Source organism: Lynx rufus, unplaced genomic scaffold (genome assembly GCF_022079265.1).
Source record: "Lynx rufus isolate CCGP_SWC_20201006 ecotype Redwood Valley unplaced genomic scaffold, mLynRuf1.p SCAF_5, whole genome shotgun sequence".
NCBI classification, from domain to species: Eukaryota; Metazoa; Chordata; class Mammalia; order Carnivora; family Felidae; genus Lynx; species Lynx rufus.
The window spans coordinates 149,721,615-149,748,031 of NW_025814867.1; the positions used below are offsets into that span (position 1 = coordinate 149,721,615).

General features: G+C 43.8%; 2 protein-coding genes across 3 annotated transcripts in view; one reads left to right on the forward strand and one right to left on the reverse strand.

Annotated features, from left to right (window-relative positions):
• The window catches only part of SETD4 (SET domain containing 4), a 32,502-nt gene extending 15,402 nt beyond the window's left edge, over positions 1–17,100 (reverse strand). Inside the window, exons 1-6 of one of the 2 annotated variants that reach the window (XM_047099872.1) lie at positions 16,818–17,100; positions 14,034–14,202; positions 9,534–9,629; positions 5,658–5,695; positions 3,235–3,323; positions 1,259–1,688 (exon numbers count right to left, since the gene is read on the reverse strand). In XM_047099872.1, the coding sequence (XP_046955828.1) occupies positions 1,259–1,688; positions 3,235–3,323; positions 5,658–5,695; positions 9,534–9,629; positions 14,034–14,106 (726 nt within the window). In that variant the 5' untranslated portion in view covers positions 14,107–14,202; positions 16,818–17,100. The remainder of the gene's footprint in view (positions 1–1,258; positions 1,689–3,234; positions 3,324–5,657; positions 5,696–9,533; positions 9,630–14,033; positions 14,203–16,817) is intronic. The other variant, XM_047099873.1, reaches the window with a different exon arrangement.
• Positions 17,101–22,245: 5,145 nt separating this feature from the next.
• LOC124526450 (carbonyl reductase [NADPH] 1) lies at positions 22,246–26,008 on the forward strand. The gene is made up of 3 exons (XM_047099462.1): positions 22,246–22,597; positions 23,167–23,274; positions 25,355–26,008. Exons 1-3 carry the CDS (start codon positions 22,309–22,311, stop codon positions 25,789–25,791), a joined length of 834 nt encoding a protein of 277 aa, XP_046955418.1. The 5' UTR covers positions 22,246–22,308; the 3' UTR covers positions 25,792–26,008.
• The last annotated feature ends 409 nt before the right edge of the window (positions 26,009–26,417 follow it).

Here is a 26,417-nt window from a genome sequence, read left to right on the forward strand (position 1 = left end):
GCACAACAGATGAGGGCTATGGTCTCGAGTTATGGGCCAAAAGCCAGCTGCAACTCTTTAGACCAAGGACCCGCCATCTTTTTTCCATAGAGGGCCAGAGGGCAAATATTTCAGGCTTTGCCAGAGCCCTGGGGCCACATGCCCACAGGCCGTAGTTTGTGATGCCCCTACACTTGGCTGTGAAATAACTAGTTTACAGCACAAATGCACTAACAGCCCAATACAAATAAAGTCACGCCAATGAGGACTCAGTCCCTGTGTCCAGCATCCTATTACACCGCAGGCCCCCAACATTATTTCACTGACATCAATCACAGACACACCCATCTAACCTCCACCTCCTCTGCTTAACACTGCCAGAAACGCATATTTCTACAAAAGAACAAGCAGACAGGCAAAGAGACTGCCTCGGCCTAAGAAAGCACAGTACAGGCCTCCCTGCGCTCTCCTCTCACTGGCATGTGGGCTAACCAGATGCCATCGATCTTCTCCATATGGGGTAGAGTATGAAGAGAACAGCATGGGCAAGGGCCCAGCCAGTGTATCTCAAGTGTACCCTGAGCAGGTTACAGGTAAGCTGACACGTGGCTACCTCTGCCCTCGAAGCCAGGCACTTAACCCCAGCAAGCCTACAAACATCATCATCTCCATTATGTGCCACAGGGGGAAAGGGCTGGGGACGAGATCTAGGACTACCTCCCAAAGAGGGTTTCTTTAATATTTCCCCAACTCCATTTCCCCACAGATATCCATCCATTCAGTAAAGGTTTATCGAATGCCCACTAGGTGCCCGGCCCCGCAACGAGCCCTCTGGTTACAGGGCAAAACAAGGCATAGTCCCCGTCCTCACACAGCTCATGGAGGGGGTCGTAAGTCAGTCAGTGATCGTGGCAAAGGTCAATGCTGACAGCAATGCCACCACACGTGAGAGAGAACAGGGCAGCAATCTGGACCTCAGCCCCCACGCTGGCAGGAGAAGGAGGACGCTGCACCAGAGGTGAGCGTGGGGGGCTGCTGGTTAAGGTCATCCAGGGGACACAGCACTGAGCGCTGTGGGTGAAAACACAGCAAAAAAAAAAAAAAAAAAAGGGACGCCACGAAGGGAAACGGGGCTGGGAGAAAGGACAGAAAATTAGCTGGTGGCAGGCAGGTTTACCTAGTGCCAACAACACCTCTCTCTATGGTTTCAAAGTCACAGGTTCTACACGTCAGAGTCCCTCCTGTCCGAACAGAACGTGCACCCTCGTCAACTGCTCACCTGCACACGGGGGCTGTGGTTCAGCAGATCCAGGTACGGGGCGAGCGCACAGGTGTCTGGCTCCGCGGAAAAGCAGCGCCTCCGCCTGGGCTTCACATACACGGCCCTGGTGTTGACCGTACACCAGGCCCACAGGAGGGCACGGTAGCTAAAGATGCTCCCGACGGCCTCGGAAAACAGAGGCTGCAGGGAAGAGAAAAAGCCTCTGGAGGAAGAAAAGAACTCTCGCACACGGGCTCTCTGCTCTTCGGCCTTTGCTCTCAAGGGTTTGGGAAAAAGATTCACCACTTCTGGCTCCAAGCAAACGGGGCAGGTGTAGGCCTTTGGTAAAATCTCTAGGTAAGGTTTCCAGACGGACTGGTCCCCAGCATGCTTTTCTGAAACCAGAAAGGTACACAGAGCCAGCAGAGGAGACGGAGGAGGCCGCCATCTGTTAAAATGAGAAGTCAAACATAATTTAAATTATTAAATTATTAAAAGGCAGATTAAAAGAATTGCTTTTATTCAAAATATGGAAGGAGCTAGAGACACAGATATCCCAGTGGTGTTTTCTGCTCCCAGAGGAACTGTAGCCAAACTGTGACTACACTCGGAGTTTATTTGACGCACCCGACAGGGGGTCTCTTGCCTCCTCAAACTTTCCTCTCCAGATGGCACCCTGATGTAAGTGCCCCAAAGAAGTCACACTGATAAGCGACAACTGACTCACTAACCCAAAGTTCCAGCTTTGTTTTTAGGGATTCCTTTTTGTAAACAGCTTCTCTGCTTCCAACTTGGTTCTCCAGTTTTAAAGCTTTTGCTCCGTTTCACTTAATTCACTTGGCTAAGCGTATCAAACACGGTAGGGAAAAAAATGGGTGGAAAGAATCTAGACCTGCCCCATCCAATACAGTAACCACTGAGTACTTATAGCTATTTCAGTTTTAGTTTTTTTAATTAAACGTAGCGTTTAAAATTCAATTCCTCAATCATGTAAGCCACATATCAAGCACTCAATAGCCATATGTGGGTAACGGCCACCATACTACACCAGGCAGAGCGAAACACCCATTTCTATCACTGCAAAGCTCTACTGCATGATACTAACCCAGACAGAAATTCAAGAAACTCATTATATATTTGCTAACGTTTTAATTCCTAAATTTACCCACTCTATTACCAATTATACCTTGCAGTATTTTTATTTGCTACCAATAAAAAGATCTTATGTTGCATGAATGTATTTAGAAAAGTTTTCATTAATCTCACAGTCCAGATTCTACACTGCCAATTATCCTACTCAAAATTTCAGAATGATACAGAAAATGTTAATACAAAGAGTATCCTTGCTTCTACTCAGGTCAATAAAGATACATTTGCCTTCAGAAAAACATGTGGAGGAGATTAAAAGTCCAGAATTTACCCTGGATTAAGAAGCAACATAATCTTTCAACCCTCATAATTTAGAAACCCCTTCTGCTAAGGATCTTGCTCACTCTGTCCTCATAAAAGTCCCCCAAAATAAAGGCCCCCTATAACAAAAGCCAGAAAACAGTTCTCAGCTCCTTTTTTGGCCTTCTCTCTTCTCTGCTAAACAAAACTAACTCATAATGTCAACAGCTCTTCATAGTTGAAAGAGAATTCAACCATGTACAGTAAGGGAAAAATAAGAGTAACATTTGTTAAGACCTACTACAATAGAGGAGAACAGGCTACGAGGAGTCAAGGTACTCAGAATGATTTACATCTATTCTTCCATCTTATCTTCATTTTCTGTAAGTAATAGATCAGGATTCAAACCCACATCCAAGGCAGCCTATTAAAAACCTTAAAAATGCAGTTTAAAATGAATCAAGAACAAACTTCAGAGAACAAACATGTATGAGGTGTACGAAGGGGTGGTCCTAACGAACTAGGCCTTAGTTGACATATTTGCTGATGCTGTGGACTTGAGAGGATAAGCACTTGAGCAGACAATCATGTGTGCGGTCACTTACTTAGCGATGTACGCCCCTAAGTAGCTTCTAATCACTGTGTCCGTGGTGAGCAGGCAACTCTCAGGCAACGAAATAATCACCTGTCCCTCCTTACCAAAAAGAAAGTAAAGTTTAGAACACCCACGCTTTGAGAAGGACCTGTGAGTACAAGTTCTGTGAAGTCCTTGAGTCCATGATCACCTCCTAAGAACCCAGCAAAACCCAACCACAGACACCAGAACCCACCGGCGGTCTGGCTCCCACGTCCCTGGGTCAGCGGATGCAGGCGAGACTGCTCCAATGGCAGGGACCGCAACCCCAACAACAATCAAAGGTGACTCATTTGACTGACATCCACTAGCAGTCAGCCTTTCACCAGCGCATATGGAAACACTTTCACAACTCACATCGCATCGTTCCTTCACTTTCTTACACCAGGGAACAGTGCTAGCTGTGGGAAACGACAGAAACCATTCCATCTGGCGAAATGTGTGCATCCAGTGACTGCTCCCAGCAATGGCCTACTCTCCATACCACCTGTGCCAACTAGATAAAGAAAAGGCAGCCCGCCTGCACAAGGATCGCATTTTACTACCTGCAAAAGTGTAGTTTGCATTTCCTCCCACTGAGACAGGAATACAGAAAGAAAAATTAAGATGTCAAGTAACAGACACCAGGAAGAAATAAAGCATTAAGAAGGCTGATGTTAATTAAGATCCTGGCTTTCATTATAACTGGCATCTAAGTTGGTTAAAAGTCTCAGCCAAAAATCTTCTGGGTTCAATTTCTGGTTTCAATATATGTAAATCAAGATCAAGTTGGACGGTCCCTAGAGTCCCCTCCTACTCCAACAGCCCACAATTTCAAAAAGCCACTTAATAAAATGCTCTGTATCTTGACTGGAATAAGTCTCATCATCATCAACACTTAAGAAACTAGACACTTAAAATCTGTGCATTTCACTATGTGTAAAATACACCCCTAATATTCAAAAAGTTTAACGGAAAGCCATATTTGAAAGCAGATGTGAAGCAACTGCCAATCATCATTTCAGAATCTAAACAAAGATGACCTATATTTACTGCTTTATACGTGAGGCGTATTTCTCCTCCGGAAATAGAGCACAGTCAATTATATGTTCTCTCAAAAAATACAAATACTGTGAGCTGCCTAAGTGGCTCAGTCAGTTAAGCATCCGACTCTTGACTTTGGCTCAGGTCATGGTCCCAGCGTTGTGAGATCAAGTCCCAAGTAGGGTTCCATCCTGGGCGTGGAACCTGCTTAGGATTCTCTCTCTCCCTCTCTCTCTGCCCCTCCCCCACTTGTTCTGTCTCTCAAAAAAATAAATAAAAATATTGTACAACAATGTGACTGTACTTAATATTATTGAACCGTACACTTAAAAATGGCTAAAATGGTAAATTCTGTCATATATATTTTACCACAATGTAAAACTTTAAAGTTAAAAAAAATGAAAGTACCATAATAGAGTTATACATTAAATGGTACCACTCTTTAGGCTAAACACGTGTACACAGCTGGATTTTATAAGTAAGGAACTAAAAATAAATTAAGGAATTAACTTCTAGCCTTACAGAAAATCGTGCATTGGATGTCCTTTAAATAGAACAGAAAGAACTAAAATGGACCTGGGGGATCACCTACGTCATCTACCTTGTTTTCCAGGTGAGGAAACAAGCTGGGGGGCTAGGGGTTGGGGGCCTTGAGCTGAAGGCCACCCTGCACCCTGGGACCAGCTCCGAGGCTCTGCCCTCTGCTTCCTCAGGCGGCACTCATATACCACACACAACCTCTCAGATAAGTGTGGCTTCCTCCCCTGGCACATTTAAAATATGACCTGCTTTATACAATTTGCTGTGGCCAGAGATGGCTAGCTGCCAACCTAATGTGCCTTCTCCCCTCCTGCCATTAATGCAATCGTATCTGGAGGTGCCAGGGAAAGGACACGTCTCTCATCCCTCGAAGCCAGCCGGGGCTGTGCACCCAGTCACTGTGGATGCAATGGGGCTGGAATTTCCTTAAAAGAAGGAAGCCTGCCCTTCCTCACCCCCTGGCTCCATGCTGCTGCTCAAGCTCCAAGAGCTAGACCGTGGACCTGAGGGTGTAGGGCTTCCTCTAGGATGTGCACAGAGAGCTGGAAGGAGCCTGGACCTCTAACGGCCTGGGACCACCACACGTGCCCAGGTCTGCCTATCCAGGCTTGCTTACTTGAGAGCAAAATAAACTTCTACTTTGTTTAAGCACTGTTACTTTGGGTTTGTCTCTTATATGCAGCAAACTTAATCCTGACACAATTATATTCAAACCTATTATTAGGTAAAAAATGGCTGTGTGTCTGAAATGTCTTTAATTCACTTGATCTAAACCACAAAAACAAAGCAGCAAAATCTATACTAGGCGTCAAGGAAAAGAGAAATTCTCACCTGCAAGGATGTTTTGCTCATCAGCCCTCTTCCTGTACCTAAGACACAAAAAGAAAAAAAAGGGTAAATCCTACGATATCTTCAAGATCTCAGGGATATCATTTTGAATAACAAAAATGCAATTGAACTTCAAAATTACACAAAGCTGAAGCTGGGCACCTCTCATCCTTTGGCTCCCAGGGGAGAGAGAGGATCAAGGAGCTGTTCTGGGAAATGTCCTGACCTCCTTTTGCATTTATAATCCTTGAAGAGCAAAGAGTCAAGACCTAAAGATAATCGACTTTACACACATCTGCTGAGGTGTCTCTTACAGGACCCTCTGAACTGGACCCTCTCTCCGGGGACCTACCAGCCATGCTGGGGGCCCGCTCTTGATGCCCACCCAAGCTGAGAGGCTGGACCCTCAACCACTTTTACCCACTACCAGCACCAGCTTTCCGGCGATGATCTTGAGACCTCTTTGACTGGCTGGCCAGTAAAACCCACTCAGGTCCCACAAAGACTGCAGACGACACCCTCCCCTCCCCGACCACGAAAGCCATTAGACTCTCCTTGACCAGGTGAGCTCAGCAGGCGCAATCCAGGACCAGCTCCTCCCTGTGAACCAAGGCCTTGGCCAGAGCAGTCACAGCAAGTAATCTCACCAGCTGCACTGTCAACACCACCAACACCCAGAAATTAACCCTTCCAAGCCAAAGGCTGCCTTCCCGTAACAGTCGGACAGCAGCTTTTCTGCCAGGCCTACGTACACTGTGACCTATAATTATTATGAGGTCCAGAACGTTCATCTTTTCAAATTCATACTTCCTCATCTTTTTCTCTCCACTCGGAGGGACTATAATTCAGCAAAGGTCAATCCCTGCAGGACTACTAGGAGCTCCTACTTCATGGATGGATCTTCTTCCTCAAGTCCCGGATCAGGGGTCTGCCAAGTCTGATTTGACGAGTCATAACTCATCTCCCCACCCAGAAGCATACTGTCTGTTCAGTATTTGGTTTTAAGAACTTATTTAAATATCTTCTGTATGTCCCACAGCAGAGTTAATCACCCCTGTGGGCCAGAACCCTTCCTGGAACCAATTACTAATGGGAGGATTTTTTTTCTACAAGGTCATCCTTTAAAAGACCCGCATACTGGGGCGCCTGGGTGGCGCAGTCGGTTAAGCGTCCGACTTCTGCCAGGTCACGATCTCGCGGTCCGTGAGTTCGAGCCCCGTGTCGGGCTCTGGGCTGATGGCTCAGAGCCTGGAGCCTGTTTCCGATTCTGTGTCTCCCTCTCTCTCTGCCCCTCGCCCGTTCATGCTCTGTCTCTCTCTGTCCCAAAAATAAATAAACGTTGGAAAAAAAAATAATAAAATAAAAGACCCGCATACTAATCTAAGTGGAAATTTCTCTTCAAATATGTATACGAACAGAACCTGGCATATGAAATAAATCTGGGAGATACTTCGCCTGTATTTCTACAACATAGTGTTCAATATCAGAAATCTGCACTTACTAAGGCAAGGTAGGAGGTGGCCATTAGGATCTTATAAAAGTAAAGCTTATTACAGACTTCCCAGCACCTTAAAATTTCTGCAATCATAAATCTAACTGGGAGACCCAGATTGGCCAGTGCTTTTGGTGGCAAAAGGAAATAGTAGGGTCAGTACTCAAATCAGGTGAGAGTCTAAAGACTGAATCCTGCTTGCAACCGAGGAGTCTTGCCTTGCCCCTCCACAAACCAAGATTAAGTCCCCAGAATTTTGTACACTTGGACAGACTCCCACAAATGTTCCCTCCCATCAGATTAAGAGCTAAAAATATATAAAGCATTTAGAAAAGATATGTTGAAATCCCAACCCACAATGTGAGGACGTTAGGAAGTGTGGCCTTCGATAAGTGATTAGGTCATAAGGATGGAGTCCTCATGAATGGGACTTGGTGCCTATGGCAGCAGTAGGAAGAGACCAGAAAGCTTGTCTAGCTCCCTGCTCTCCAACACGTGAGGGCCCAGCACGAAGATGGCAATTTGTAAACCCGGAATCAGTCCTCACCAGACACTCAATCTGCCCATGCCATGATCTTGGACTTCCCAGCCCCAAAACCGTGAGAACGAAATTGTTGTTTAAGCTACCCAGTCTATGGTAATTTGCTACAGCAGCCCAAACTGACTAAGACAGAAGGTTCTTTGCCCCCTAGAAATGTAAGTAGTGGGCTCTGATCATTACCAAACCGTTTTGCTTTAGCTTCTCTGTGACCACGAATCTGGAGGTGGGCCCAGAGACAGTTGTTCCCACTAAAAACGGTAACTCTTTACCGCTCTAAATTATAGTTAGATTACTTATTTTCAGGCTTCCCATTTAAGCATATGCCAATCCCTGCTTGGTAATTTTAATCCTATCCTTCTTAAGGCAAAGAGACATCTGAGGCATAGACAGGCCAAAGGCACAAGTCCATGCCTGACACTATGTCCTCTTGATCATCTTGTGAAGAACTCCATCCAGTCAAATCTAAGAGCATGGCTTTTACTATTTTTTGTGCTTGACACACAAAAACAGAAAGTTCAACATTCCGTTAGAGCCTGACAAAAAAAGGTTTACCGTCTTAAATAGGAGTAGTCCTAACAGATAATGGCAAGTATTTTAGCCCAAAGTCACCATGTGTAACTGACGCACAGGGAATAACTACACACATCACCTCATTCAACCAGGCCCACACGTGGTTAATTATTTATCTTGGTGATATATAAGGAAGTTAATCCGTTCAAAGTTAAATTATGTAATGGCTACTGAATCATCTCAGTGGCCAAAAGGAGCACTCAAGAGGCATACGATTTAATTTTCTGTAAGGTAAGTGTGCTGTACCTGCCCTGATGGCACAGCAGTCTCTATGCTACACCAGACCCAGAATCCTTCCGAAAAGCATCTTGGTCCTCTCCACGGACACCTCAAGCCCACTTCTGGATGGAATTGGTGGTATGCAGGCACACACCCAGAGCAAGCTGCCAACTTCTATGAGAGAATGTTCCAGAAGAAAATGCTAATCCAAACTCCACATCAAGCTCCTGAACTTCAGAAAATTACGTTAATTGGCCTCTGCTTAGGTGACTGTTAAAGCTACGGCCACACAGAAGGCACACAGAGGGCTCCTCCTCTAACACTTGGGGAGCACAGCCACAAGCCAGCTGAGGCCTTCCTAAGGACTCCTCTCCTCGAGCCACACCACCAAAGAATGAGCACCTCCACTGGTTGTTTGGAACCTCCTCCTCTTAGAAAACTGTTTTAACTCACCTGGGCTATGGAATAATCCCATCAGCCTGCATGGCTTGAAAACTCCCATGAAACCACCATAAGCATGATGATAAGGACACCAGGTACATTACATAAATGTCTTCCCTATGAAGACCCAGCAAAGACATTTCCTTCAGGTCTCTTCCAGGAATACCTGCACTTCTGCCACGTAAACGATTTAATTTTCTTTACAGAACACAAAGACTCAGGTGTTGATCATATAAAGTGTCTGGCCACTGGAAAGACAAGTCAAATTTGTGGCTCACCTCCCAGGTGTACAATAAGATTTTAGAATCAGGGCTTTTATGTATTTTCTTATCCCTGCCTTCACCTTATTTTTCTATGCTCATTTTCCTTTTATAATTTTTGATATTATTTCACCACTTGGGAACTTCTCCCCATAAGCCACTTCAACTTATTTTTAAAAGAAGGCGAAGGATAAATAAATATGACAGCTACAAAGTAGGAAGCCTGACACACAACAGAAGATGTGCTCCCAGACAGAATACAGACCACCTTGAAGAACTACACGTGTTTTCCTATCACCTGGGCCCACACGTCTCTCATGTGAAAAAAGTCATGAGACTTGAATAACAGGCCTTACCTGGAAAACAAGCAGGTATTAAGTTTGTATCTTCAAACTTTCTATCTTTCAGCCACTTCTTAAGCTCTATAAATTCAGGCTTGTAGCTCTCATTCACTAATCAAGAGAGAAAAGAAAAAATGGAGAATAAGATCAATATGTAATCAGATCACCATTTAAGAAGTAATGGTCTCACACAGTCCTATTATAAAAGAGAATAAATTTTAAAATATGACTAAATAACGTGAACTAGAAAAGAAAAACCATGGTCACCTCAAAGATTCAGGAAAAACATTTGATAAAATCTAACATTCATTCCTGTAAATAATGCCAACAAGGCAAGGATAAAATTTCCTGAATCTGATGAAGACTATCTAACAAAAAACCTACACACCTGATAAAAAATCAGAAAGCAGAATGGTTGTTGCTAGGGGCTAGGGAAGAGTGAAGAATGAGGAGTTACTACTTAATGGGTATAGACTCTCAGTTCTATAAGATGAAAAGAGTTCTGGAGATTCATCACACAACAATACGAATGTACTTAACATTCTTGGAGTATACTTAAAAATGGTTACAATGGTAAATTTTAAGTTATGTGTATTTTATCACAATTAAAAATAATTTTTTAAAAGATCTCAAGTCAGTAACATGAATAAATGGAGAAATATACCTTGTTTATGGATTAGAAGACTCAATATTGTTAAAATGTCAAATTGTCCCCAAAGTGATCTATAGATTCAATATGACCCAATCAAAATTCAAGCAGACATTTTGTATAAATTGACAAAATGATTCTAAAAGCCATATGAAAATGCAAAGGACCTACAATAGTCAAAACCACTTTGAAATACTGATTTCAAAACTTATTATAAGCTATAGTAACCAAGATTATGTAATACTGTCATCAAGACTAATAAAGAAATCAATGGAACAGAAAAGAAAATCCAAAAACAGACTCACAAATATACGAAGAGATGATTTTTTACAAAGGTGCAAAAGCAATTCAGTGGAAAAGGACAGTTTTCTCAATAAATGTTGCTGAAAGAACTGGATCTACATAAGCAAAAAAGGATGCACTTATTCCTATCTTGCACCATCTATAAAAATTAACTCAAAATTAATCACAGACTTAAATATAAAGCCTGAAACTACAAAACTACTACTAGAAAACATGCCAGAAAATCTTTGCAACCCAGGGTTATATAAATTTCTTAGGTACACCGCCAAAAGGAAGATCTCTAAAACAACAAATTGATAAAGAGGACTTTATTAAAATTTTAAATTTCTGTTCTTCAAAAGAAAGACACTGTTAAAAGCATGTAAAGAAATGCCACAGAATAATTGAAAACACTTGCACAACACCTATCTGATCAAAGACTTGTATCCAGAATATCTAAAGAACTCTCAGTAGTCAAGAAAAAGAAAACAAGACATTTTTCCAAAGAAGACATCCAGATGGCCAACATACACATGAGAAGATGCTCAACATCACTCATCATCAGGGAAATGCAAATCAATACCACAATGAGATATTACCTCACACCTGTGATTTTAGAATGGATAAAATCAAAAGCACAATAAACAAAACAAGTATGAGTGAGTATGTGGAGAAAAAGGAATACTTATGCACTGTTGGTAGGAATGTTAACTGGTGCAGCCACTGACAAAGACAGTAAGAAGCTTCCTCAAAAATTTTTTAAAAATAGGATTACCATATGACTCAGTAATTCCACTACTGGGTATTTACCCAAAGAATACAAAAACACTAATTCCAAAAGATATGTGCACCCCTGTGTTTACTGCAGCCTTATTTACAATAGCCAAATTATGAAAGCAGCTCGAGTGGCCACTGACAAGATGAATGGATAAAGAAGAGGTGGTATACACACACACACACACACACACACACACACACACTGCAATACTACTCGACCAAAAAAAAAAAAAAAAAAAGAATGAAATCTTGCTATTTACAACAAAATGGATGGATCTAGAGAGTATAATGCTAAGTGAAATAAGTCATTCAGAGAAAGACAAATACCATATGATTCCACTCATACATGGAATTTAAAAAATAAACAAAGAAAAAAAGATAAAAAAACAGACTCTTAAATATAGAGAACAAACGATGGTTATAGAGGGGAGGTGGGCGGGGGGGAGGGGAAATAGTTGATGGGGATTAAGAGTGCACTTATGATGAACACTGAGTAATGTACAGAATTGTGCAATCACTGTATTGTACACGTGAAATTAGTATAATACTCTACATTAGTTGTACTGGAATTTTAAAAATTAAATAAGCTATAAATAAGTAAAAATTATCATTTTCAGCTCAAAAAACAATAAAAGAATAGTGCAAAAAGATAGATAGAAGAGAATTTACCAACACAGTGTCATAAAAAATCAAGGTGTAGAAATCAACAGCCATCACAAGTACAAATAAGAGCCAGATAGAAGATGTAATGGAAGAGAATGCCTTTCTTACCATAACCAGAAAACAAAATAAAAAAAAGAAGATGAAAAAGAAAACAACCTAATAAAAACATGGGCAAAAGATCTAAACAGTTTACCAAAGAATGCCTATGTAAATAGCAAATAAGCTCACCAGTCATTAGGAAAATACACATCAAAACCACAATATGACAGCACTTCTACCTGTTAGGACGGCTATAATCAAAAAGACAATAAGAAATGTCGGCAAAAATGTGGAGCAACTGGAACTCTCACTAACTGCTGGTGGAAATTATACAACCACACTGAAAAACTGCTTGACAGTTTCTTTTTCTTTAAAAGCTGAACATATATCATATGATCCAGTCTTTCTACTCCTAGGTATTGACCCAAGAGAAGAGAAATCATGTGTCCATGCAAAAGCAAAGACTGTACACAAATGTTCATTAACAGCTTTATTTTTAACAGGCAAGAAAAAAAAATGAAAACAATCCAAATGTACATCAAGAAGACAAACAAATCATGGAATGTATTCAGCAATAAAAAACAATAAATATTGATAAACACAATTATCTCAAAATAACTATGCTAAGTAAAAGAAGCCAAATACTATATATTATTATATGACATACTATATGGTTATATGAAAACATAAAATGCAAATAAATCAATAGTGACAGAAAGCAGATCAGTGGTGGCCTGGATGGGGCTGTTGTTAAAGAGGGGCAAAAGGAAAGGATTACAAGGGTAAACGAGGAAACTTCTTGAGATGGATGGATATGTCCATTATCTTGATATGCGGCATTCACTATATGTCAATTATACTTCAATAAAACTTTTCTAAAAACCCCATCCAAAATATAAGGCTTCCAAAATATGTTACCATAAACTAGAGAATAGATTTTACAGTAAGAGCATTTAATCAGTGAGCATTTAATGAGCAACTACTATATACAGAGCACTATGTTAGAAACAGTGGGGAATGTTCAACATGTTCTTCAACCTCAAAAGTTGACAGCTTAGTTGGGAAATAAGACCTCCATGAGAAACAACTAAAAAACCAGTAAGTAGGCCTTTAAGAATAACACCCAATAAGCATCTTAGCAAAGGGTGACATTAGTAAAAAGTGAAATGGCATTGCCAAAAAAATAAGACCTCAGCTCAGTCTTAAAGGCTGGAGAAAAGCTGAATAAGCAAGGAGAAGGAAAACAGCTGTTCTAGACTGAAGAAGGATTCAGAGGAACAGCAGAGGCAGACATATGTGGGGTGTGTCCAGGGAGCGGCGAGTGGAGAACATACTTCTGGTACATGCAATAGCAGGGTGAAGCCCCCTCGTAAGGAAGGTAATGTTAGGCAGGAGGAGTTCATCTATCATGCAAAACGGAACGAGGATCCCTGGAAGCTTTTAAACCAAAAAGGCAACATGAGAATAGTCCCTTAGGAAAGTCAGACTGAGAGTAACAAATGGAAAAATAAGCAGGGAAGAAAAACAAGGGTGTAGTTAACCCAGCAAAGAACAAGCTGCAATCATCTTTCGGTAGTAGAAGGGAGAGGGGGAAGCTACCTAACAAAAACTAGACAAGATTCAGTAGGACACTAGCTAGAGAGAGAGCAAAGAAAGAAATTGGAAAAGATTGCCTGAGATGGTGCTGACAGGCTTGGGATCAAGTAGGAAAAGTTTTATTAATTTTTATCAAAAATAACAACTGCATTTGTTGGCCAAGCAGTTCCACATACAATGTCTTGCTCAGACTCAGTTATGCTGAATCTGAAATGATGAATTTACATCCAAACGCTGATATTCTACAGGTAGTCTAGGTCAAGAGAAAGGTCAGGACTGGAAACAGAAACCTGGAGTCATTCCCAGAGAAGACACAGGTGAAGCAATGAGAAATACACTGACATTCCCACAAGAGTTTAAAAGAACATAATGGTATTCCTAAAAAGAGTATTAATATTCTCTTTGAACATTGCCCATGGGCCTCTGAGAAAAGCTACATGTGTCTGTTAATACCAATCAACAAAAGATTCCTTTTCTTCATCACTGGCACCAAAAGATCAAAACTGTACCTCCTCTTGATACAGAACTTCTGAAGACTTTCCGTCTTCTGATCCGGCTTGTTCTTCCTCTTCCCATCTTCATATCAAAACTGCAGTTTCTGTTCAGGTGCCCAATCTAATATAAAAGCTTTTTCTTTGCCTTTCTTTCCAGTTGTATGATAAGCACTGTTCTTTGTACCTACAAGGATTTGAATACACAAGCTTATATTATTTGCTAAACCATTTCTCTAGTGTTTTTGTACACAAACCGTTTATACTGTAAGCTAAATCATCATTCCTTATGCAGTAAGGGACTGCCCATTATACTGCTCCCTCTGAAACAGTTTTATGTTAAGGTCCTGCTAAATGCTGATTAATCGTCAAAATCCTCAACTATTTCACCACTGTGTGCTTTGGTGACTTATGTATCTCAATTCAAATCAACATTTACTAAGCACCAACCTAACATACTTGGAAAAAACAACGGCCATAAAGCTTCTATAAGCTAAGTCTTAGAGGAAAAAAACATTCTGGGATGCCTGGGTGGCTCACTTGGTTGAGTCTGACCCTTGATTTCAGCTTACATCATAATCTCACAATTCATGAGCCCTGCTGCGCTGACAGCCAAGAGCCTCCTTGGGACTCTCTGCCCCTCTCTCTCTACTCCTTCCCCACTCGCACACACATGCTCCCTCTCTCTAAGCAGTTTTGTTTTTCTTTAAATGCTCTTTCAATGTGAAGTAAATAATTTGTTCTTAGAACTAGGATCCTGAAATCAATAGAAGTAAATGGGAGTTTGCAACAAATTACAGAGGAAATGACCACCAAGAAGGCAGACAAAACAAAGAAATGATCGTGAAATCTACACTGACTATTGGAATATTACTCAGCACTCAAAAAGAATGAAATCTTGGGGCACCTGGGTGGCTCAGCTGGTTAAGCATCCGACCTCAGCTCAGGTCATGATCTCACAGTCTGTGGGTTCTAGCCCCACATCAGGCTGTGCTGACAGCTCAGAGTCTGGAGCCTGCTTTGGATTCTGTGTCTCCATTATTCTCCGCCTCTCCCCTGCTCACACTCTGTCTCTGTCTCTCTCACTCTCTCAAAAATAAATAAATGTTAAAAAAAATTTTTTTTTAAAGAATGAAGTCTTGCCAATTGCAACAATGATTTCCATATGTGGAATTTGTTTATTTATTTTTGAGAAAGGGGGAGAGGGGCGGAGAGAGAGAGGGAGACTCGGAATCCCAAGCAGGGTCCAGGCTCTGAGCTGTCAGCACAGACCCGACCCAAGGCTCAAACTCAAGAACCCTGAGATCATGACCTAAGGTGAAGTGTGATGCTTAACCAACTGAGCCAGTTAGGTGCCCCAACATATGTGGAATTTAAGAAAGCAGATGGGGACACCTGGGCAGCTCAGTTAAGAGTCTAACTTCAGCTCAGGTCATGATCTCCTGGCTCATGGGTTCGATCCCCGCATCAGGCTATGTACTGACAGCTCAGACACTGGAACCTGCTTCGGAGTCTGTGTCTCCCTCTCTCTCTGCCCCTCCCCTGCTTGCATTCTGTCTCTCTCTCTCTGTCTCTCAAAAATAAACAAACATTAAAAAAAATTTTTTTAATAAAAAGAAACAAAGCAGTGAACATCGGGGGAGGGAGGGAAAAACACAGGATAATAACAGAGAGGGAAGCAAACCATAAGAGATTCTTAAAGACAGAGAACAAACTGAGGGTTGGTGGAGGGGAGGTGGACAGCGGGATGAGCTAAATGGGTGATAAGCATTAAGGAGGGAACCTGCTGGGTGTTACTGTATCATTAAATTATCAATCATTAAATTCTCCTGAAACCAGTACACTCTATGTTAATTAACGTGAATTTAAATTTTAAAAAATGGTATTTTCCTGCTAAAAAATGACCACTGCAGTTTCTACATGGTACTTCTTTGGAAGCATAAAAAATGAAATCCATTAAGCACACCAGCATGATACAGACAATGCAGTGGAGTATTATGCAGCCATTAATAAGAGGAAGGTATGCACTGTGTTCAAGATACATTAAGTTAAAAAAAAATTAAGCTGCAGAATATTCAAAGATCTCTGGGGTTGGCTTTTGACGCATCCTGTACGTTTATAAAACAAGAGGATTTAAGGAAGGTTATTCCAAAGACGTGCCCGGGCAGGGGGCCTTTACTATTACTTTGGCAGCCTCCTGTTCTCTGCCTTACATATGTCTCAACACGTAAGTGACACAACAGGAATATTCCTTAGGGGCGGGCATATGTATGCAGCGTAACCACACGACTGCTTTTAAACTCTTCGACTCCTAAACACCGGACGGAAACGAGGAAGAAGTCCTGGCGCTACGGCGACCCCACCCCCGCGGGGGAAGGCTCGCCCATCTGCCCAAAGTCCCGAGGCCGACCGCGGCCCGTCCCCTCCGGTGCCCAGCGCTCCGCCCGCACCCGGACGCCGGGTGACAGCGCGACGAACGCCACGGGCCTCGCTCCCACAGGCACGGACTCGCACGGGAGGCCGGGTCTCGGCCCCGGCGGTACGAACTCCCGGCCGCAGGCTCCCGCGCACCCCCAGCGCGACTCGACCGCGGTTGAAGGGGCTACACCCGCTGAGGGATGGCCAGGTGACGGGGGTGACGGCCGTCGCAGCGTAACGCCAGGCCTGGTGGGGGTCTGCGAGCTGAGCTGTTCTCTTCACCCCCAACAGTGAAAACATACGGAGAGCTCCAGCGCTCCCGGATCCCGGGACCGGGACCCCGGGGTCACCGCTTTCCGTCTCCCCGTCGGCCTTCCGGCTCACCTCGCGGCGGCGGCGCCGGGCACACCGCACGAGGAAACCAAAATCAGCGCCCCAGAGAAACGTGGGTTAAGGCAAGAGCCCGAGCGTCACACGGAGAGGTCGAGCTGCCGCGCCCGCTTCGAGTCCTGACCAACCCAAGTCCTCAGGCGACCCGCGGAGGTCTAGGGGTGCTGTAGCCCCCGCCTCCTGGCGTGCGACTGCGCCTGCGCCTTCGCCTTCGTGCGCGTGCGCCCAGGTTCCCGGAAACGCCACTGCCGTTCCCCTCCCCGCGGCGCCGGGGTCAGGGGTAAGAAAACCCAGCGGTCCCCGGGCAGGGAAGCTGAGCTCCATACAGGTGGCCTGCGGAGTCCTTCCTTCCCTAATAGAGGGGACGAACCTCCTCCGGCGTGCGTCCTGACCCGGCCCCTAAAGCCGCCAGGCCCCGCCTGGTCCCTCCATCCACCGACTCGGGCCGAGGTAGCGTCCTAGCAGACAGCGTCAGGCCCTACCTGCCAACCTTTGCCTTGACCCCGCCCCGCCCTTCCCTTCCCCGGCCGACCCGGCCTCGCCCCTTTAGTCGGTTAGTCCCGCCCCACTTCACGTTCTTTAGAGTAGCTTTCCCGGTACCAGTTCAAATCCTTCCTGGATATGGAGCTCAATTTCTGCCTCCTCCCCCGCCTTGATTGCCATCTATGCTTAGTGACTTGCTTCCAGAGAGTACATGGTGGAAAGGGGAGAATATTAACTACAGTGGAGAAACCTGGCTGATACTCCCTGGTCACGTGATGAGGATTAATAGTAATCATGTTGATGTTGGGTTCACCATATGTAAGAAGGGTAGTTCATCTCTGGTATTCCTCCCGAAACCTCATAACCCCAGTTCTTCCTTGCGGAAAATACTAGACAAACCCAAAAACACCCGACCAGGTACATTGACAAAAGCTGTCAAGTTCGTGTAAAACAAGTGAACTCTGAGAGTCTCTCATTACGCGGAGAAAATTAAGGAGGCATGACAGTTACATGTAATGCGGTATTCTGGAGGGCATCCCGGAAAGGAAAAAGGGTTCTAAGGGGAAAGCTAGTAAAATCCAAATAAAGCACGGAGCTTAGTCAATACTACTGTTCCATGTTGCTTCCTTGTGACCAATAATAGTAAGATTCTAATAATAGAATTCGATGAGGAGTATATGGAAGTTCTCTAGTACATTTGCCACTTTGCAGCAAATCCATTCTAAAATTACGTTTATTGAAAAGTAAAAGGGGGACTGCAAAACGTTGGTTCAGATTTGAATCTATGATTCATGCCGTCATCAAGGATCAAGGCTCTTTCTAATTTTCACCTGTAGTTTGCTTCCTCATGGTGTCAAGACAGTTTTTCTGCAGCTCCAGCATCACGATCTCACACAAATGCATTCAAGACAGGAAGAAAAGGATCACATGAAACAAGTATTTTCCTTTCATGAGGGAGGAAAATAATGTCTACTACCTTTTTCTAGATGGGAATTGACAAAGATGCTCCCCTTCAGCAAACTCAAGCCAGGCTGCTCTGAGGCTGCTTCTCAACTAGACCTCAACCCTGGCCTATGAAAAGTACAAACTCAGAACAACTGGTTTCATCCACTACCCGCCCCCTACACACACAAATTAAAAGACTTAGCATTATATTTTCAAAAAGCAAACACTAACATAGTTTCTAATAGCTCACAGCCACATCCTTAAGGCGATCCTAGCCCTCTATACCTGCCAAAAGATATGTTTGTTCTAACCAACAATTGATAATGGGCCCTTCAACACCCTTTATTAGAGGATTTACTAAAAAGGATTCACAATTTGAGTCCTTCCTCTGTCCATTTGAGGTATAAGTCTATCTCTTACAACTCAGTAGTGTCTTTCTTAAGGATTTGAAATGTAATCATCAGAAAAGATAGGGCCTCTGTCTCCCAGTCTCTGTGTAGCCCACACAGCTGGCCTAATGGCATTTACACTAACACACTCTTGGTAATTCTTCATTTCCCTGACTCTGCTCAAGCCCCTCCATTCCCCCTCTCTGTGCCCTTATTCTCCCTTTAAAACACTCAGCCACCTCTGTACAAATCCAAGTTAAGTTCATTTCACGCTGGACCCAATTTCCTGTTTCAATAGTATATTACTGATTAAAATCTGTCCTTACCACCTTAACCAGTATCCAGCGTTGTTTATCTTTGATAAAATTAAGTAAATTGCTTAGATTTTCATATCTCCTAAGCAGCTCAGTCACAATTTGATTCTGGGAATTAAAATTCATGCACCACCCTTTTAAGAAGGCTTATTGAACATCTATATAAGCTTAGAATGTAAGAAGAAAAGTCAGTGTCAGAGTTCTGTGAGGGTAAATAATCGTGGGCAGGGGAAGAACTTAAGAGCTTCATAACTTGTCATTTAACAATACTGTTTTCCTACACCTTTTATGTTAATAGACACCATAGAACTGGGTACTTGAGGACAGAACAACTGCTTTGAACCAGTGGGTAGTAAAGATGTGGATTTATTCCACAAATTAAAAGACATGATAAAAATTCTTTCTCCATATAGCAGCCAGGATGATCTCAGACTTGACTCACAACTAACGAGTATCTTCCATGCTAAACATCAGCAGTACTAACAGAGATCTGGGGCCTTCATCTTTACTCTTTTGTTTTCTTTCTCAGGTTGTTCAGAGGTCGGACAAGGTGCTATGTATGGAAAGTGGTGGTGACCTCGCCAAGTACACAACCAGGATCAAAACCCAAACGTGACAGGGAAAAAAAAGATAAAAATCATCAAAACAGAAATTAATTCACTGGCTTTAAATTAGCATGCTTTTCAAAAAAATAAAGTTTCAAAACATTTCCCATACTTAAATCTGTCCTTTCCTTTGTAATGCTTCCCCTGTTCTTATGCTTACAAAGTCCTTTTCCCACAAATTTTAGTTATTTTTCCTTACACTTGTTTTATGGTTACATTTATAAAACTATACATTTAAAAAGTGAGAAAGCACTTTTTTGTCTTGTTAGAAATTAATCAGTGTACATTATGCAATCATTTTTGGGATAATTCTTTCTTACCCCCATAATTGTTAATACCACTTTCATCATAAGCTAAATTCATATTTCCATGTGATATTTTATGCATTGCATTTTCTTGAGCATCCTGCGTCATTGGCCATCAAGTCTTGTGTTGGTACAAGTACCAAAGGGATAAACAAATCAGGCAGAAAATATGATTCGTGGTCCTCTTGTTTTGCCTTTTGAAACAGCAGGCCTCTCACCATGCCCAAAGTTCCCTGCACACTATGTACTATCTCTGTGGCTTAATTTAGTGAATTTAATTCATCCCACTTCCTTTTCACACTGGCTCACCCCAAGTATAGAAGAAAGTAGGGAGTGGTGTGGAGGGAGGCCAGCAAGTGACAGACCAAGTATACACTTTGATAAAGGAGAAAATCCAAAACAAAGCACTTAGTTATCTTGAGTGAAAAAAAAAAAAAATCCCCAAAGGTTACACGGCACAACTCCATCTCTATAACATTTTTGAAACAATAAAATTTTTAAATGAAGAACAGATTACTGCTTCCCAAGGAATTGAGTGGAGGCGGGGGTGGGCAACAGAGAGATGTTTGGCTATAAAAAAGCAACAATGGGAATCTTTGTGCTGATGGAAATGTTTTCAACATCTCTAGTGGTGGACAGACAAACCTAAGCATGTGATAAAATTGTATAGATCCAAATACACAAATAAGTACAAGTAAAACTGAGGAAATCCGAATATGATTGATGGATTGTTTTCATGTGACTATCCTTATTATGATATCCTACTATATTGTTGCAAAATTTTACCATAGATGAAAACTGTGTAGAGCGTAAGGAATCTCTGTATCTTTTTTTACTGCTATATGCAAATCTGCAATTATCTCAAAAATTTGGGTCAAAAAGAAGCAAAGGTGTTTCCCAAATTGTTTGTTTTTTGCAACTAATTGGAAACCCACGTTGAATTGCAACATAATTGGAAACTATCTAAAGCACTGCTTGTAACTTTCTGTTGTAATGGAGATACTATAGATCCGCACTATCCAAAACAGCGGCCACTAATACATGTGACTACTAGCGCTTGAAATATGGCTAATGTAACTAAGCACTGAATTTTAAGTTGTATTATTTTGATTAAATTTACGTTTAAATAGCCACTCATGGCTATCATACCAGGCAGTGCAGAAATGAGATCTGGTTTCATAGTCCCCTTTTCCTCTGTTGTAAATAAGAAATAAGAGGGGCGCCTGGGTGGCTCAGTCGGTTGAGCGTCTGACTTCTCCTCAGGTCACGATCTCACGGTTTGTGAGTTCGAGCCCCGCGTCGAGCTCTGTGCTGATAGCTCAGAGCCTGGAGCCTGCTTCTGCTTCTGTGTCTCCCACTCTCTCTGCCCCTAACCCACTCGCATTCTGTCTCTGTCTCTCTCAAAAAATAAACATTAAAAAAAAATTTTAAGAAAAAAGAAAATTCATTTCCCACCATTGACCTAATTTATGAACTTCTTAGGATCCATTTCCTCACTTTAAAATGGGGAGGGACGCCTGGGTGGCTCAGTTGGTTAAGTGGCCTACCTCAGCTCAGGTCATGATCTCCGGATTCACAGGTTCAAGTCCCGCATGAGGCTCTGTGCTGACAGCTCAGAGCCTGGAGCCTGCTTCAGATTCTGTGTCTCCCTCTCTCTCTGCTGCTCCCCCGCTCACTCCCTCTCTCTCTCAAAAATTAATAAACATTAAAAAATAATAATAAATAAAATGGGGAAAATAAGATGCACCCTGACAAGTTATTTTGAATGTAAGAAAGGGCTTCAAACCCCTCCTTCCACCTGTACACTGCAGAACCTGCATACAAGTAACCTGATGACCCTGCAAGTGTCGAGGGAGGTAACCCTGTAACGATTTAGTGACTGTTCCCCACTCTAATGTGAAAACCAACCAAGGACAAACCGGTAGATTTGCTTTCACATACTTAGGGAAGAAAACAACACACACTTGATCTCCTAGCTTATTCCACAACTATAGTTCCAAACACTTCAAGAGATTTTTTTTCCTCACCCGGAAAAACAAACAAAAAAGTCCCTACAAATGCCCTATTTGTTGAATTACACAAGTCAATGGTTGAATAGTTGAGAGGATACAAAGAAAAACCCTTGGAGAACCAGGGATACAGGCTCAGTTTAGACTCAGTGAGGGACATGGCCAAATAGAATGCTTCTCTCCGCCGCCAAGCGGGCAGCTACCTAACCAGCCTCTGCCACCCTCCGGCCCTTCCCATTCTCTACCACCCCTGGGAGGTTCCGGGGAAGCCACGCCCTAAGGGGGAGGTGCGTCCCGCCCGCGCGCCCCTAGCGCCCTCTAACCTTGCGCAGGCGCGCCGAACTTTGTGCATAAACTCCAGAGGCACCGAGCGCCGCGAACGCCTTCTGAAGGTCCGCTCCCCGCGCAAGTACTTCGTGCACCCCACGCGCAACCATGTCGTCACACACCCGCGTGGCTCTGGTCACCGGGGCCAACAAGGGCATCGGCTTCGCCATCGTGCGCGACCTGTGCCGGCAGTTTTCGGGGGACGTGGTGCTCACGGCGCGGGACGAGGCGCGGGGACAGGCGGCAGTGCAGCGGCTCCGGGCCGAAGGACTGAGCCCCCGCTTCCACCTGCTGGACATCGACGACCTGCAGAGCATCCGCGCCCTGCGCGACTTCCTGCGCAAGGAGTACGGGGGCCTGGACGTGCTGGTCAACAACGCGGGCATCGCCTTCAAGAGTAAGGGGATGGGGGCACGCAGGGGAGGTGGACACCACGGAGCACCTCCAGCCAGGGTGGGCTGCATCTGTTGGGGAAATCGCTGCGGTGGGGCTCTCAGCGCCCGTGGCGTCCAAAATGGCTCCGTAAGGCTGAAGGAGGGGTGGGGGAGAGGGGTGGGGCTGGAGCCAAGTCCCAGGGGAATCACAGCGCTTTTCATTCAGAGTGACCTTTGTGTTTCCTGAGACTCCTCGGATTCTTTCCAGGTTGTCACAGGGTTTCTCTGGGATTGGACTTTAGGGCAGTTGGGTGGATTTTTAATGCATTTTGAAATAAACAAGAAAATGGCACAAATTGGTGAACACAGATCCCGTGTGTGCCCCCTTCACCCACCCTCCCCAAGATGGTGCCATCTTACAACATTCTACAACCTTATCAAATGAGGACATTGTCATTGGCACAATACTATGAACTAGAGGCCAGTTTTACAAAAAATTCACCACATTTCACATGCACTTTTCCTTCATATGCCGTTCTGTGGAATTTTACCACATGGCTGCTATTAACGCTAATCTCTTTCTCCCTGAAAGCTAATGATCCGACACCGTTTCATATTCAAGCAGAAGTGACGATGAAAACAAACTTCTTTGGTACCCGAGACGTGTGCACAGAACTGCTGCCTCTAATGAAACCCCAAGGTAGGTGTGACAAGGGACCCAGGCAGTGGTGTTTCTGGAATGATCTTGCCGCTGCCTCTATGACTTCATCTATGGGCCCTGCTCCCTCTCCCTGCTCAGCCACACCGGCCTCCCTGCTCTGTCCCCACCTGGACAGGTGCCCTTCCACTCAGGACTCTACACACGTGTCCAGCACTCAGCAGTGCCCTCTGTCCCACTGGCCTTTCACAACTGGCTTCTTCTTCTCCTTTATATCTTCATTCCAAACTCTCCTCCCAGAGGCCTTTTTCTGGCTCTGTGTCCTCACAGGTGCACTTCCCTGGGGATTTCTTCCTGGACCCTTCCTTCTCCCTCTCCCTCCCTCTGAGTGATCTTATTCAGGCTAGTGGACTCTTCCCTATCCAAACTTGTTAGGGCCCCCTAAACTCTGTCACCTGCCTAGAACATTCCCAGAGCCCCAGACACACATAGTTCTCCTCCTGCCTCTCTTTCTCCTCAGGACGCCCTGCCCAGGCCAGGTGCAGATCCCTCCCCATCGCCTCCAGAAGGCCTGCACACTCACATGTGCCACAGATGGCCACAGGCCAGTGGTATATCTCCAGGCAGATGAGGCAGCTCTACTGTCCCTCAGGCCTGCTGTCACCTGGAGAGGCCCCCACACCACTGCCTCTGTCCAGGCCTGCTCAGGCTGCCTATATGCACATTTTTTTCAATAAGCATACGTACAGTACTATAAATATATGTTCTTTTATTTACGATTTTCTTAACCTGTTCTATACCTTACTTTATTGTAAGAATAAATCATGTATGTTAATCGACTATTTGTGTCATGGATACGCCTTCAGTCAAAATCAAACTATCAGTAAACTTTTGGGGAAATCAAAAGTTAATGTACATTTTTCTAGGGGCGCCTGGGTGGCGCAGTCGGTTGGGCGTCCGACTTCAGCCAGGTCACGATCTCGCGGTCCGTGGGTTCGAGCCCCGCGTCAGGCTCTGGGCTGATGGCTCAGAGCCTGGAGCCTGTTTCCGATTCTGTGTCTCCCTCTCTCTCTGCCCCTCCCCCGTTCATGCTCTGTCTCTCTCTGTCCCAAAAATAAATAAAAACGTTGAAAAAAAAAATTAAAAAAAAAAAAAAGTTAATGTACATTTTTCTACTGCATGGGGATTCAGCAATTCCTAATCCCTGGGTTGTCAAGGTTCAACTGTATTTGGATCAGGAAGCACAAAACCAGAAGTAGTTAGCAATGCTCCATCGACAGGTGCTCAGGGAAGGACTATTATACAGAAAAACCCAGAATTGAAGGAAGAAAATTATTGATTGAATGTAACTTCAAGCTTAGTTGGTTGTTTGTGATCGGTCGTCCTTAGGTTTCAGTTTTGTAAGTTTGAGGCATTTACAGGCATTGATTTTGGTTTGCTACATATGCCACCAGGTATTAGAGCCACTGCAAAGTAATGGCCTCCTTGTTTAATTAATTTAACAGTATAGAAATTAGCTGACAGTCAAGTAAATCCAGTTTTTCATCAGGCTTGTCATTTTCCATCAGTATTACATCCTGAGCAGACGGTCACTCAGTCTTCCGGTACATTTGCTCATCACTCTCCATAGCATCATATGATTCGTTTATAAATGGTAGTTGAATATTACTAAGAAGTCCAATGTGACACCACGTCACAGTGCAGTAGCACATCTAACAGAAAAATAAGAATCAAGAGATGCTGGCACATTGCTAGAGTCCCACTTGGTCACTCACAGTTGGTTCGGTCCATATCACATGAGCAAATCTGCCACAGAGATGTCACTCAGGTTCTCAGGCCTACATTCATCCTTGTGAGCATGTTCTTATAGGAGCCATTTCCGATTTCCTGTGGAGCATCTGCTCGGCGCCCTCCTCACCAGAGCATTTCTCAGGCATCATTGGAGACATTATGGGTATAACAAGTTTAGGACCGTCCTGTCCTTGACTCATGCAGGCAGTCTTCATTAATGCTCACAGCAAACTCATGATACTTCAGTGGAAATTTTCTAGTACCAAATCTTAGAGAAACTGGAATTCATCTTTCTTTGCCCTTCTCCATAACATTTTGTGTTGTATTTTAGGCAGAGTGGTCAATGTGTCTAGCATAGTGAGCCTCAGATCGCTTAAAAACTGCAGCCCAGGACTGCAGCAGAAGTTCAGAAGTGAAACCATCACAGAGGAGGAGCTGGTGGAGCTCATGAACAAGTTCGTGGAAGACACAAAGAACGGGGTGCACAGGAAGGAGGGCTGGCCTGATACTGCATATGGAGTGACAAAAATTGGTGTCACGGTCCTGTCCAGAATCCATGCCAGGAAACTGAGTGAGCAGAGGAGAGGGGACAAGATCCTCCTGAATGCCTGCTGCCCTGGGTGGGTGAGAACAGACATGGCCGGACCTAGAGCCACTAAAAGCCCAGAAGAAGGAGCAGAGACCCCCGTCTACTTGGCCCTTTTGCCCTCAGATGCTGAGGGACCTCACGGGGAGTTTGTTATGGAGAAGAAAGTTGAACAATGGTGAACCGAATTCATGGTTCCATCTATGGGGCCGTCTGTGAAACCCCCTCCCTTGCCCAAAAGAACTCTTTCCCTGTCAATACTATCCCTATCCAAAACAAAACAAAGTGTAAAATATCCCTACTTGTATTTGAGTAGTCTGCTAATTCTGTGAAAGATTTTTTATTTTAGCTGTGAAAAGGCAGAGAAAAATGAAATCAGTGAAATAACACCAGAAATGAATAAATGGTTCTTTATAAATGCCTGTTTGTACAGACTGTATATGCTAAACCAGCAGAAAAATCTAATACACCTAAGTAGATGAGGAGAAGTTACAGTCTAGTTCAAGAGTAAGCAAACATTATAGAAAGAGACAGATAGTAATACTTTTAGCTTTGCAGGCCACACAGTCCCTATAGGATCTACTCGGATCTGCTGTTGTAGCTGAAAGAACCCAGAGCCAACGCATAAGCCAATGAGCATGGTTGGATGTGCCAGGGAGCATTTTTCACCAGCCTCTGGTATAACCTGGACAACACATCTGCTATGATCTCTTAAAATACCGGATTCCTTGGGAAAAACAATTGCCACGTGTGAAATAGGAGTGAGAACACAAGATACATCCATACGGCGATCTGACACAAGGGGAGG